The sequence below is a fragment of the Vipera berus genome (assembly GCF_964194415.1).
Source record: "Vipera berus genome assembly, chromosome: Z".
NCBI lineage: Eukaryota > Metazoa > Chordata > Lepidosauria > Squamata > Viperidae > Vipera > Vipera berus.
The window spans coordinates 21,443,095-21,456,261 of NC_138205.1; the positions used below are offsets into that span (position 1 = coordinate 21,443,095).

Below are 13,167 nucleotides of genomic sequence, written 5' to 3' on the forward strand. Positions count from 1 at the left end.
GGTTATCCCACTTGGATGTGTACCTGTGCCACATTTCCTGCTCATGGGAAGTACAGTAATTGTCAGGACCCACCCCAATCCACGTCTTAGGAAAACAAAAACTCTTGGAGTCAGTTCTAGTCCAAAAGGAATTTTTACTAGGACATGCTTGGTTGTGGAAATACAAGACAGGACTTGGTATTGTTTTACAAATTGAAGCTTTATAAAGAGTTCCCGGTTCAACCCCCCTTCCCTCAACCCCACTTGGTCAGCCCCCCCATCATTTTACTTCGTGTCATCCCTTTCGTGGGGAAAAGGGAACTTTGAATCTTTATGGTTATTGCCTTCTTCCTTTACAGATTCAAATGGAGACACAGGCCAGATGCCTTCTTCCCTAACCCTCCCTTTTGTTCCCCCAGTTCAAAAGGTTTCCCTTGGTCTTTGAAATAACCTAAGGCAGGCTGAATCCATATGCGCTCCTCCTTCCTCGGGAGATGGCAGAATCTATGGGGGGGATAATGTTTTAAACATACATTTATGAATGTGATATAAATGGATTCTGACAGTAATGATTAGTTTAGGCACATTTTGGCCAGGATACCACATGAGGAGCCAAAATTATTGCAAGCCTGCTATGCACACTACATTTTGACAGCCCACATACTGATGGATCATCATACGCTCCAAGAGATATATGCAGTGTACTGACATATACTCAGGACACATAGAAATATATCTATAGAACATGTTGGGTTATTTTAATGTGGGTGAAAGAATGCATAGCCAAGTAGAAAAAGAACAATTATATCTCTGTTCGAAACTGCAGTGTAGTTCCTTTCATTTGCATCTTGTAATTCTCATCGAAACGCTCGTTTTGTGCCACTGTGAATTGGTTCTTCCAGTCACCAGCAACTCCTAAATTGAAGGGAAAGTAATAGCCAACATTAGTTTCCTTGGTGTTCTCTGAGCCTGGTGGTTGCTTGCAGACATTTCATTACCCAAATAGGTAACATTTTATAGGTCATTATTTTGCAAGAGAAGACAATATATGCAGGTAAGGGTTGAACTCAAGTCCTTGGTGTTCTCTAAGCTTGGTTGTTTGCTTACAGACATTTCATTACCCAATTAAGTAACATATATTATATTCTATTGCAACATAACCATACTTAAAACTGGGTAAGCTAAAGTTGAATCCCAGCATGGGATGCATACATAGCAAAGCATTTGTTGGACCTCAGAAAGGCCCTGCCCACATTAAAGAACTCAGATTTCACTGATGGGATTGCCAACATCTCTTGAAATGTTGGTAGTTTCTCATGAACTTTGGGATGGTTTTATACGTAGGTTTGCATGAGATTTTTGGTGAACCCTTTTGAGACTGTTGCAGATCTCTATCTGTATTTAAAGTATACCTGGGGGATTTTTTGATTATATGATCACCTATATTACCAGGAAATGTTCATTTTTTCATTTCATTTCATTTCATTTATTATATTTGTATACCGCCCTTCTCCCGAAGGACTCAGGGCGGTGAACAGGGCACATATGTTGATAATTTCTGAGTTATAGGTGTAATTAATCATTGCCTAAAACATGTAATATATGATGGCTGGAAGAGTAATAAGAATTTTTCTTCTCTCTCATCTATTCTTTCTGTCTCCTTTATAGTCAAGGCTGCTTTCTTGGACACAGCTGGAGTTGGGGTAAGGCCTGTTTCTCCAATCCAGTCCTTTCTTTTTTGCCTCTAACCTGAGTGGTTGTCTCTAAAATGCTAAGTCAGAGTTCTCCAACCAGCGGAGTGCGTATGGCCTACTGGGTGGGCGTGGCCAGCTCTACATCGTTCGCATCAAGGGTGCCTATGGGGGCCTGGGCAGGAGTAGGACAGATCTGAGGGTCTCTGGCAGAAGGAGGGTCTCTGGGCCAGGGCCAAGGCAGTGGGGGCCGTTCCCTCACTGTTTCCAGGATGGCTTTGCGGGCCACATGAAAAAACTTCACGGGCCGGATCCGGCCCCCGGACCTTGTGTTTGACATGTCTGCTCTAGAGAGAAAAATAAGGGGGGAAATGGGAAAAGGGTAAATGGAAGACTAATGTACAACACACTGTACATTTGGAAGAATAGGGAAGCAAGCATGAGACATCTATCAGCCTTACCAGGAATACCAGATAGAAATATGACCAGATAGCCTAATTCCACTTTATTGTAAAACTACATTAAAAGAATCTTGCAAGTCTGAAAGTACAGTTCCCCATGCCATCTCATTTACAACCTGAGAAACTAGGCAGGGGCCCTTCTAAGCCTATTTCTTCCTCCTCCTTTCCAGCTGCAGGCTAGGCTGTCTCTTATTTGACCATTCCCTTGACAGCATCCCTTTGTCCCGTTTCCCAAGATCTATCCCACACGCCATTACACAATCTCAGTTTCTCAAGCCATATTTTCTTCATGTGGATTAGGGTCGTCAGAGCTCAAGATCTAACTTGCCTGTTTCCTACTTGAGCTTTTGGTAGAAGCAGTGAAATCCCCAGGAAAAGGATCAAAAATAAAAGAGACGTTTAGTGCTTCAAGAGCCCAGCTAGAACCGTCTCTGACAATGACACATGTTAGTCTTCCCCAAGCCATTGCATTGCATTATCAACCATGGTCATTCTTTCTGGAAAATCTTGGAGTTGAATCCCATACATCTATATAGGTGCCCAGCTTGGTTGTATATGTACCGTCACAAAGAATAGCCTATTTGCCTACAATAATAATATTACATCCCCCACAGTACAATTATTGTTGACCTCTAACCCTGCAGTAACCTCCCCATCACAAGGCCCATCACAAGCCTCTCACTGGTGACTCACACCTGACCTGTCACAAGATCCTCCCTTGACACATCCACACCTGAATCCCTTCTAAACAGAACAACACCGACACTGATGTCCCCTAAACTCCACTGAAGATGTTACCTAGCCTGGTAACGAAACGTTCAGAAACCATCCTACAAGCTCGGAGAATGAACCTCCACCCTCATCCTACACCCGAGCATCAGATATTCACCACTATTGCAAATCTCATTTTCTCTCAAGTAGTTCAAGGCCTTATTAGGAGCAGAAAGCTTGACTTCAAATTCCACAATCCCTGAGCAGCAGAGCTAGTACAGGTAGTCCTCGACTTATGACCACAACTGAGCCCAAAAGTTCTGTCGCTAAGTCAGACATAGTTTAAGTGAGTTTTTTTCCCATTTTATGACCTTTCGTGCCAGAGCTGTTAAGTGAATCGTTGCAGGTATTACGTTAGTCACACGATTGTTCGGTGAATCTGGCTTCCCCATTGACTTTGCTCGTCAGAAGGTCGCAAAAGGGGATCGCGTGACCCCGGGACACTGCAATTGTCATAAATATGAGTCAGTTGCCAATCGTCTGAATTTTGATCCCATGACCATGGGGATGCTGCAATGGTCCTAAGTGTGAAAAATGGTCATAAGCCACTTTTCTCAGTGTCATTGTAACTTTGAACAGTCACTAAATGAACTGTTGTAAGGACTACCTGTAATCCTGGTGGCTGCAAAATCTAAAACATTTGGAGCATCTCAGTGTCAGCAAGGCAGCGCTACCTTTTTATCAGGGACACGGTGGCTAAGTGGGTTAGGACGCTGAGCTTGTCGAACAGAAGATCAGCAGTTTGGCGGGTCGAATCCCGAGTGCCACGTGGCAGAGTGAGCACCTGTTACTCATCCCAGCTTCTGCCAACCTAGCAGTTTGAAAGCACATAATAATGCAAGTAGAAAAATAGGGACCACTCTGGTGGGACGGTAACAGCGTTCCTTGCGCCTTTGGCATCCAGTCATGCAGGGCACATGACCACGGAGACGTCCTCGGACAAACGCTGGCTCTTCGGCTTTGAAACGGAGATGAGCACCGGCCCCTAGCATTGGAAATGACTAGCACAGATGTGTGGGGGAACCTTTACCTTTTACCTTTTTATCCCATTATGCGGATTAGAAATATAACTCGCGCTCCGTTCAATCCCAGTTTGGTTATTTGAGAGACTCACCTTTCCTCATGAAAGGAGAGATGGTGTGATCCATAACTGAAGTGGGAATGCTTTTGTAATTGGCCATTTGGTTCTGGCTCATCTCTTTGAAGGAGGTGTGGTGTGCAATCTTCTTGACTAAGTTTTCATCAGCTGGCCTCTCTAGGAACTCCATTACCTTCCGAATCTCCCGTTCTGGATCCTACATATAAAGCAATGATCAACTATCAAGCACTGAAAGTCAGGAATTTTGGATTAGGAAGAATGCCGTGGTATATTGTGTTATGTTAAATAAAATAAATTAAAAGACGCTATCTTTTGCAATTTCACAGCTATTTATTACCTATCTGCAGGGCTTTTTTTCTCATAGAACGCTCAGAACGGAGTTCCAGCACCTTTTTTGGATGGAACCTTGTAGGGTAGGCAAGGCGGGTTGTATGATGTATGTGAGTTCCGGCACCTTTTTCTTTTACAAAAAAAGCACTGCCTATCTGCTGTCTAGTTATAATCCAGCCAAGAATGCTTCTTATTTCCTTATGATGCTTTGCAGTTATATATACATGTGCACACAATTTTTAGCCCTGAGTTTCCATTATCAGCCAGTATTATTCTAATGCCATGTGTGGGTAACCAAATTTTAGTCTGGAAGCAAAACCAAGCTATCCTGAGGGGATGATTAGCGTGGAGGAAATGAGAAGAGAGATTTAATTTAATTTAATTATGGGACTTATATGCCGCCCTATCTCCCGAAGGACTCAGGGCAGCTAACAACAATAAAACAACAATAATACAAATATTGAAAGAGATTAAATTTACAAAGCCCCACTAAAAACCAATAATTAAAACAAAATTAAAACCCCCGTCTTCAGTCCAGGTTGGCCAGTTGGAAAAGGTATGTCTTTAGGTCGCGACGAAAGGACCGGAGATCCGGGGCCATCCGAAGTTCTCGGGGGAGCTGGTTCCAAAGGGCAGGCACCCCGACAGAGAAGGCCCTCCCCCTGGGGGTCGCCAGCCGGCATTGTCTGGCCGACGGCACCCTGAGGAGACCCTCTCTGTGTGAGCGCACAGGGCAATGGGAAGTTGTTCCTGGCAGCAGACGGTCCTGTAAATATCCCGGGCCTAAGCCATGTAGGGCTTTATAGGTAAGGAGGACCAGCACCTTGAACCTCACCCGAAGGGCAACCGGCAACCAATGCAGCCCACACAGGAGGGGTGTAATATGGGAGTATCGGGATGGGAGGAACTGTCTCCTATTCAGCTTTGGGATGGTTCTGATTTAGATAAAGAAGGCCTATTGAAATTAATGAAATAAGCCATGGCTTAGTTTCTGTGGGTCTATTCTCAGGCGTGTATAAATGTAGATCCAGTTCCAGGCCTATCTTTCTACGGATATATAATTAGGAAAAGAACCTGAGAAATGTCTTGCTGGACAAACACAAAGTAGAGTAATTATATGGAAATAAAAGAAAACAAGTTTGAATGGATGAGAGCAGTTTTGCCCTCTTCCTCTCCTACTTGTAGGTTTTCTGGAGCATCTAATTATCATCAGAATGTTACAATAAGGGATGTATTTGAGGAATTAGGAATTTTTGGCCCTGGAGTTGCTACCAAAGTCCCATCCTACCCCTCCCTATTAGCCATGTAGAACATGAGATCTATGCCCCGTTCCTAACTCTTAACGTGGGGAAGTGAAAATTAGAGTAGTAGAGAATAAGAAGGTTAATAAAAGGAGCAGAAAGAATCTTGCCTCTTTCATGTCTTCATAGAAGAGGTACAGAATCCTGTATTTCTTTGTGATGTCCCACCAATCTTTGACATGATCATACCAGGATCCAAAAGACACTGAGAAGAGAAACAGAATGCTTGTGAATGATGGGAATTTTAGTGCAACATGGAGAAAGCTACAGTTTCCTTACTACTTATTTTGGTTTGATCATCAGGGGTATGAAACAGGACTAGAAACCTTAGTAGAAGTTGATAGTCAAACTAAAGAACCATATATGTACATGGACATATCTGCCCACTCATACAGAAAGGGTAACAAGAAGAAGAAGGCCTGACCTGACCTTCCCATTCACAGAATTTCTGTGAAACATCTCACTAATTCCAACAGCTTCTACAAGGTCTTAAGAGGCTTCCCCCAAAATGGCGCCCAGCCACCCCCATTATTTGCTTTGCTAGCTGGAGGTAATAGGATCAGTATCATATTTCGAGGTTACCATATCAAGAAGGGCTAAGATCAAGCTCAATACTTGGAAGGGTTTATTATCCACTTACCAGTCCCGTCCATAAACTTCTCCAGAAATTCCTCCCATGTTCCAGGGTTTGGGTGCACTTTTGCCATTTGGTAAAAGTAATAGTATGAGACAGCCACATCTTTGGCATTTCTGGCCACATAGATAACCTGTTGAGTGACAAACAAGAAACTTAATTAAGCTGATGATGTATTTCATTTCTGAAGTCACAATGTGTAATGATTTGCGGAAAATCTTTATCCAACATGTTGTTGCATTCAATTGACCAGTACTTCATGCATTAACGGTCACATTTTTTCTCACCTTGCAATTCTTTTCCAAGAAGGATTTGGGGAGCATTTGGACAGGAAGGTGGGTTTTAATTAGACATGGACGGGGTACTTCCTTGAGCAGTTCAATGCCTGGAAGGGGAAAAAGAATAATTGAAGAGATTTCTTCCATACTCCCTTCCCCCTCCATGAACCTATCCATACCAGATACATTCTGACAAATTTGCTTGCAGATTTCTCAAATAACATTAGGAAAAGCTATGGAGATGTCTGCAGGCAAATCTACCATATTATATGGTTATCTTCACAGATATACTGTATATGGTATCTTCACAGTTGGCATTTCTATTTCAATGCGAAGTGCAAAAGACCAGGACTACATGTGAAGTTCAAATTAAACTGATTTATTACTCTTACCTATGCAAAGGAATCTACTCAAGTAACAGTTAGCACTATAATGGCACTAGATAAAGGTCCACAGAATTCAAGAAAGAATAGACTTAATCTATTTGTGGCTATGCAGAAACTGTAGGCTGAGACCTCTGTTGAGTCTGCCCCCAGGTTCTCCACTCCTTGCCCTACTTTCACCACATAGACTAGACTTCCACCTCCATCCCTCTCCTAACCAAACTGCTCTCTGGAAAGGAAGACACCTGGGATGTTTTACCTGAAGGGACATCAGGTACAGCAAATTCCAAGAAAGGGACTCGCATATAGATGGGTTGAACTCTGCATTTGTCCACACTGCCTTCTTTGTAAATCAGGTCTACAATCTCACTGACCCAGGTGGTACCTGAAAGAGCACAAGAAGGTTGGACATGGTGAACCAAGATCACGTTACATGAAAAAAACAAGTTAGTACCTAAAACAAAACATGATTCTTCTTACTAGCTACTACAAGTATACAATGGCTATAGAAAGTCTACAAACACCCCTTTCTAATGCCAGGTTTTTGAGATGTAAAAAAAATCAGACTCAAAGATAAATCACTTCAGAATTTTTCCATCTTTAATATAATACATACCGTAAGCTGTACAATTCAATTGAAAAACAAGCTGAAATCTTTCAGGAGAAAAAATAAATAAAAACTTAGAATAATGTGGCTGTATAAGTGTTGAAACCCTCCTATGAGTAAGGATCTGGGTATGTTCAGAATTAACCAATCATATTCAAACTATGTCAAATAGTAGTCAGTACATATCTGCCATCAATTAAAGTGACTCTGATCAAGCCCATATGAAATTCAAATGTTCTAGTGGGATTTTTCTGGAATGTGCTCAGTTGCCTTTTACAGCAAAAGCTAAAATCTGCAAAGAGCTTGTAAAGCATTAAAAAGATCTCATTGTTGGAAGGTATCAGTCAGGGTTAGAGTACAATTTTTTTCCAGAGCAGAAAACTGGTTCAAGAGGCTGCTAAGAGGCCTACAACAACATTAAAGGAGATGCAGGGAAGTCTGGCAAGTATTGGTTGCGTACTACTTGTGACAAAGATCTCTCATATTCTTCATATGTCTGGGTTGTGGGTAGGGTGGCAAGACAGAAGGAAAACATCCAAGCCTTCGTACATTTTGCAAAAATGAACATCAAGTCTGACAAAAACTCATGGGAAAATCTGTTATGGTCTGATGAGACCCAGGTTAAACTTTCGGCTCCACTGTAATTCCAAAAAGTATGGTTGGCGCAAACACAACACTGCGCATCATCAGAAATACACCATACCCATAGTGATGCATGGTGGTGGCAGCGTTATGGTTTGGGATTGCTTTTCTTCAGCTGAAATTGGGGCTTTAAACAAGGTGAAGGGAATTATGAATGGTTCCAAATATTGGTCAGTTTTGGCACTTAACCTTCAGACCTGCGAAAAATGAAGAGGAATTTCACCTTTCATTATGATATACCATACCTTCAAATCAACAAAATAGCTTCACCAGGAGAAGCTCAAAATTTTGGAATGGCCCAGAATCCAACTGAAAATCTGTGAAGTGGCAAGAAAGATCATAAAATGAAGCGCTCACTAAACAATTGTCTTTTTAACAACGGACATTTTGGGCTCCATTATGTTCATTAATTGAGGACTATCTGTACTAAAGGTAGTAAAACTTACAAAGTGATTTATCTGGGTATGATTTTTTTAGTATATCTTAAAACCTGGCATTTTAACAGGGGTGCATGGATTTTCTATATCCACTTTATTTCCTGAGGGTGTTTCTCCACTCAACATTTCATTCTTGAATTGTCATAAAATTATATTGGAGCAAAGTTTCCGGTCTGAGTGCCAATCAGGAGTGGCAGGATAGCCCTGTCCAAGATGGCCCCTAAATGCTTCTCTGCTCCTGCCCTTTAGTGATCACCAATCTTCACTTCCAGTGTTACAAGTGGAGAAGCAAAATAGATTTTTTTTTGCTACCACAGGTTAACCTGGCTCTCTTCATACAAATCTGTTATGGCTGCAAATGAGATGAAACAAAAGCAATAGAGGAGGATAGAGATTGGGCACCAGGCAGAGCAAATTTCAAGCTGATTCAGTTTTCTTCCAAGTCAAGGATGGCAGATAGCAGTTCAGTTCAACAGAAGGCAAAGAGTTTATTATTGTCAGGCTCAAGCCTTAAGACCACCCAGTGAAATCCAATTGGGTCCAATCCTGTATTTGCTTACAGCTAATGGGCAGAATCTTGTCAAACTAAAGCAATAACTTTCTAACTTACTACATCTATCCTGAAAAAATTTAGTGTGTTGCTACCCTGAACATTTGAAACTCAAATACTTTGGCCACCTAATGAGAAGGAAGGACTCACTGGAGAAGAGCCTAAGGCTGGGAAAGGTGGAGGGCAAGAGAAGAAGGGGATGACAGAGAATGAGGTGGCTGGATGGAGTCACTGAAGCAGTAGGCGTGAGCTTAAATGGACTCCAGAAGATGGTAGAGGACAGGAAGGCCTGGAGGAACGTTGTCTATGGGGTCGCGATGGGTCGGACACGACTTCGCAACTAATAACAACAACACCCTGAACATCTTCCACACATCCTAAGCCATTTTGGGACTGAATAACAGAATAATGAAATAACAGAATGGAAAGGGACCTTGGAGGTCTTCTAGTCCAACCTCTTGCTCAGGCAGGCGACCCCATACCATTCCAGATAAGTGGCTATCCAGTCTCTTCTTAAAAACCTCCAGGAATGGAGCAACCACAACTTCCAAAGGCAAGCTGTTACACTGGTTGATTGTTCTCACTGTTAGGGAAGTTTCTCCTTAATTCTAGGTTGCTTCTCTTCTTGATTACTTTCCATCCATGGTTTCTTGTTTTCTGGCACTTTCTGGTCTTTGTGGCAGCCCCTCAAATATTGAAACACTGCTATCATGTCATTCCTATAGAGGCCCAGAAAAACCGAAATTAAGAGCCTGCACAGTCTCTTAATCTGGGTCTTTGTCTGGGAAAGTTCTGCTTTACCAAAATTCATATCCACTGATTCTCCATGTGTACATTCCATCTTTCACCTTCAAAACTAGAGCTTGTCCTACTCCAATTCTGTGAGGTGGAAGACAAAATATTCAGATTGCCTCATCTTAAATAATGAGAAAATTTATTTACACATTCCAATTCATGACATATTAAGGTAACAAGTGTACCTGATTTAATGTTTGAGGGAAAGTGTTATTGGTTTAATCAGCCGGTTTAACATATTAGGGAAGTTTTTATCAGTTTAAACACATTATTACAGTTATGTTTAGAACTGGCTGCTCCACTTTGCATCTGTCCTTAGTACAGCTAGAGTAATCTTGGCTGCTTGTTCTCCCAAATTCTGGCCTGAGCAGAAGAATAATCTAAAACCTAAGATTTTCCTCAAGGCAAAGAAGGATGATGTTGATAAAGCTAGGGAAATATCCTTTTAATGAGTTTCCTGAGTTGCAAAGAAAGTGACCTATAAAAGTGCCAACAATGACAGAATGTATTTGGAAATGAAAAATGCCTTTGGAAAATATATTTTTCAGCCAAGAATTGAAGTTAGGGAAGAGAACAGATGGTTCATCTGTCTAGGACTATCTGCTTTTCTGGACAGTCATGAGCAGAAGCAGCTTTCCTCCTATTAGAAATGCAATTTTTATGTCCCATGCACAGGAAGGAAACTTAGAAGGGGGGATGGACAAACAGGCAGTGTTAGAATGCATATTAAACACTGTTCTCCCTCATACACACCACTTAAAAGGGCAGCCTCCAGTATCTAACAACAGCATATCAAATGAAACATTTCACCCACTTTTCTTATCAAATGAGAGTTCTGCTAATAAATATTTGGCAGTTATCCAGAGGTGTCCTGCTGTGCAGTTTTGCCTGCAATTTCATGCTGATTGTGTCTCTTTTAGCAAAAATGTATTTTAAGTGACAGATGAAATTACCTTCATAATATATCATAAAATAGCTTTGTTTTATATTAAATTGCAGGTTGGCTATGCTGAATGCACTTTGATCTGATTAACAGTAAACGAGGCCAAGGAGATTTATAATTCAAGATTAAAAGATAAAAAAACATTAACAAGAAAATTGGACTCCAGCCCATGCATATTTGCAGATGAGGTTTTTCAATGGGAAATTTAATTGTTCCATTTCTGAACTTTCACTGAGAATATGCACCTATGGACAGTCTCCTTTTTTTATCCAACATTCTTTGTCTCACTTTTCTTTGCAAAGTAAACTAGGAAAAACAGAAAGTTGGAACAGCATCCATTTATTATACTACAGCGTCGTGATGAATCTTTTCAAGCAACATTGATATTTCTTCTTGTAAAATCTAACGCTTAGCAAACTGGTAAGAGTATGCTGTAATTCAGGAAACAAGACAGAATATGTTTTTGCAAAAAAGAAAATTTAGTAGAAAGAAAAATATCTTTATGATGCAAAACTACGGGCAATAAATCATTAGGGTGCAGATCAGATGTAACATAAGAAGATAGTTCTCTATTCAGCCATATATAACCAGCCTCTCAAAGAAAAAGTTGCTTTTCAGCTGCCTGGAATGTATCATCTTGTGTGTTGTTATAACAAACGGAAAGTAGAGAGTTAGAAATTTTCCACACATGAATGCCCAGAACATTTTATTCTCCATTTATGAAAATGCAGCCAAAGGCATCACTCACCAGACTTGGGGTACGTAGAGATCAGTAAATCATCTGGATGTGCTTGAAATCTTTCCACTTCATCGTAGACTTCTGCAAAATACTTTACCATGGGGATCCCCTTAACCGGGACCAATGGAGGGCGCGCTTCTTCTTGTTCTGGCTTCATTTTGGCTGAGAAAAGTTTAAAGGGGAGGATGGCATTCTGAGGAAATGCAGCTCTTTTTACCCAGAGTCAAGAGATTTGCAATCCAACTCAGCAGCTATCCTGGATTCAGAGCCTAGTGAGAGTGGCAGCTGATAGTAGCACCCCAAAATGTTTGAAAACATCTGACATATAGAGATAGACCGTCCTGTCATCCTGGACACAGGATTGAAAAGTCAGCTGGAGGAGATAGATAGTGGGGAAGACACGGAGAAGGAATAGAAACAAATAAAGCACACCTCTAACCTTCTTGTCCAAATATGCTATATTTTCAAATGTTTTCTTTAGAAGCTGCTAGTTTGGCATCTATTTATCCTTAACAGAGTCACGGGAGGTGTGAAAAAAAATGGTTCAAGAGATAATCAAAGCAGCTTTACTCTTCACATGCTTTCCCCTCCTTTAAAAGAAAACAGCAATACTCGCCAATTTGTATCCACAAATGTTGGGTCTTGAGACAGCCCCTTCACAAAAGAACCCACAAGTCCTGGTTCAAAACCATTTACATGACCCGTATTGCTCCTTCCTTTTGCAAAATGCAGCTAAGCAGGAGGCGTATCAGCTGTCTGGAATACTTACCTTAGCTTGGATGGAGCTGGCTGGGCTCCTGCTGCGTTCTAGCTTGGGAAATGGAGCAGAAGCAAATCAGTGGAGCACCAGAGAAGCTTCAGCCTGTATTGAGAGGGATTGTGAGTATTCAAGAGGAACTGAATTTAGCCTTTCTGTTCCAGCCAAATAGGGAGGGCCTTGCCTTTTGAAATACATGTTTTGTAACACTTGGCACAATCTTTTATATTGGGTTGGGTGGAAATCAAACTCTTAAAAAAAAAACTTGCTGGCATTCAAACCAGTCTGAACTTGTTTTTCCTCTCAAAGATATGCCATTAATACTGGCTTTGTAAAGTTTTAAATTATACACTATCCTTATTAAGTCCAGCTTAGTCTTTCTAAACCCCCCCCTCTTCCTTTTACTTAGGGAGGAAAACATTACCCCGCAGTCCTGCCTTCAAACGATGTTTTCTGGACCTTGATTAACAAAGCAGTTCATTTCAGTAACTTGCACAAAACCCCGAATGTCATCATTATGATTTCGTAGATTTGGACTTGCAACTTTGCATAGAACAAGTACATCACACCATCAGAAGCTCAGATGCATATTACTTATTTATTGGAGGGCAATTGTATTTATTAGTATATTGGAGGGCAGAACTCTAGCATTAAAATGAAACCGTTTTCTTTGATGAATTTGGACTGGAATTCAGATTTGGTTCTTGGTGCCATACAGTCCACTTCCATTGATATATTTTTTTCTAAATTTCAGAGAAAGGACTTGGAGA

At 41.2% G+C, this 13,167-nt stretch overlaps 1 protein-coding gene across 1 annotated transcript in view; it reads right to left on the reverse strand.

The window, feature by feature from the left end:
- LOC308678693 (uncharacterized protein) overlaps positions 1-12,571 on the reverse strand; it is a 31,332-nt gene extending 18,761 nt beyond the window's left edge. The window contains exons 1-8 of the mRNA XM_081345930.1: positions 12,410-12,571; positions 11,650-11,802; positions 7,187-7,312; positions 6,554-6,651; positions 6,273-6,399; positions 5,743-5,837; positions 4,017-4,197; positions 785-894 (exon numbers count right to left, since the gene is read on the reverse strand). Of these exons, the coding sequence (XP_081202056.1) occupies positions 785-894; positions 4,017-4,197; positions 5,743-5,837; positions 6,273-6,399; positions 6,554-6,651; positions 7,187-7,312; positions 11,650-11,797 (885 nt within the window). The 5' untranslated portion in view covers positions 11,798-11,802; positions 12,410-12,571. The remainder of the gene's footprint in view (positions 1-784; positions 895-4,016; positions 4,198-5,742; positions 5,838-6,272; positions 6,400-6,553; positions 6,652-7,186; positions 7,313-11,649; positions 11,803-12,409) is intronic.
- Between the last annotated feature and the right edge of the window lie 596 nt (positions 12,572-13,167).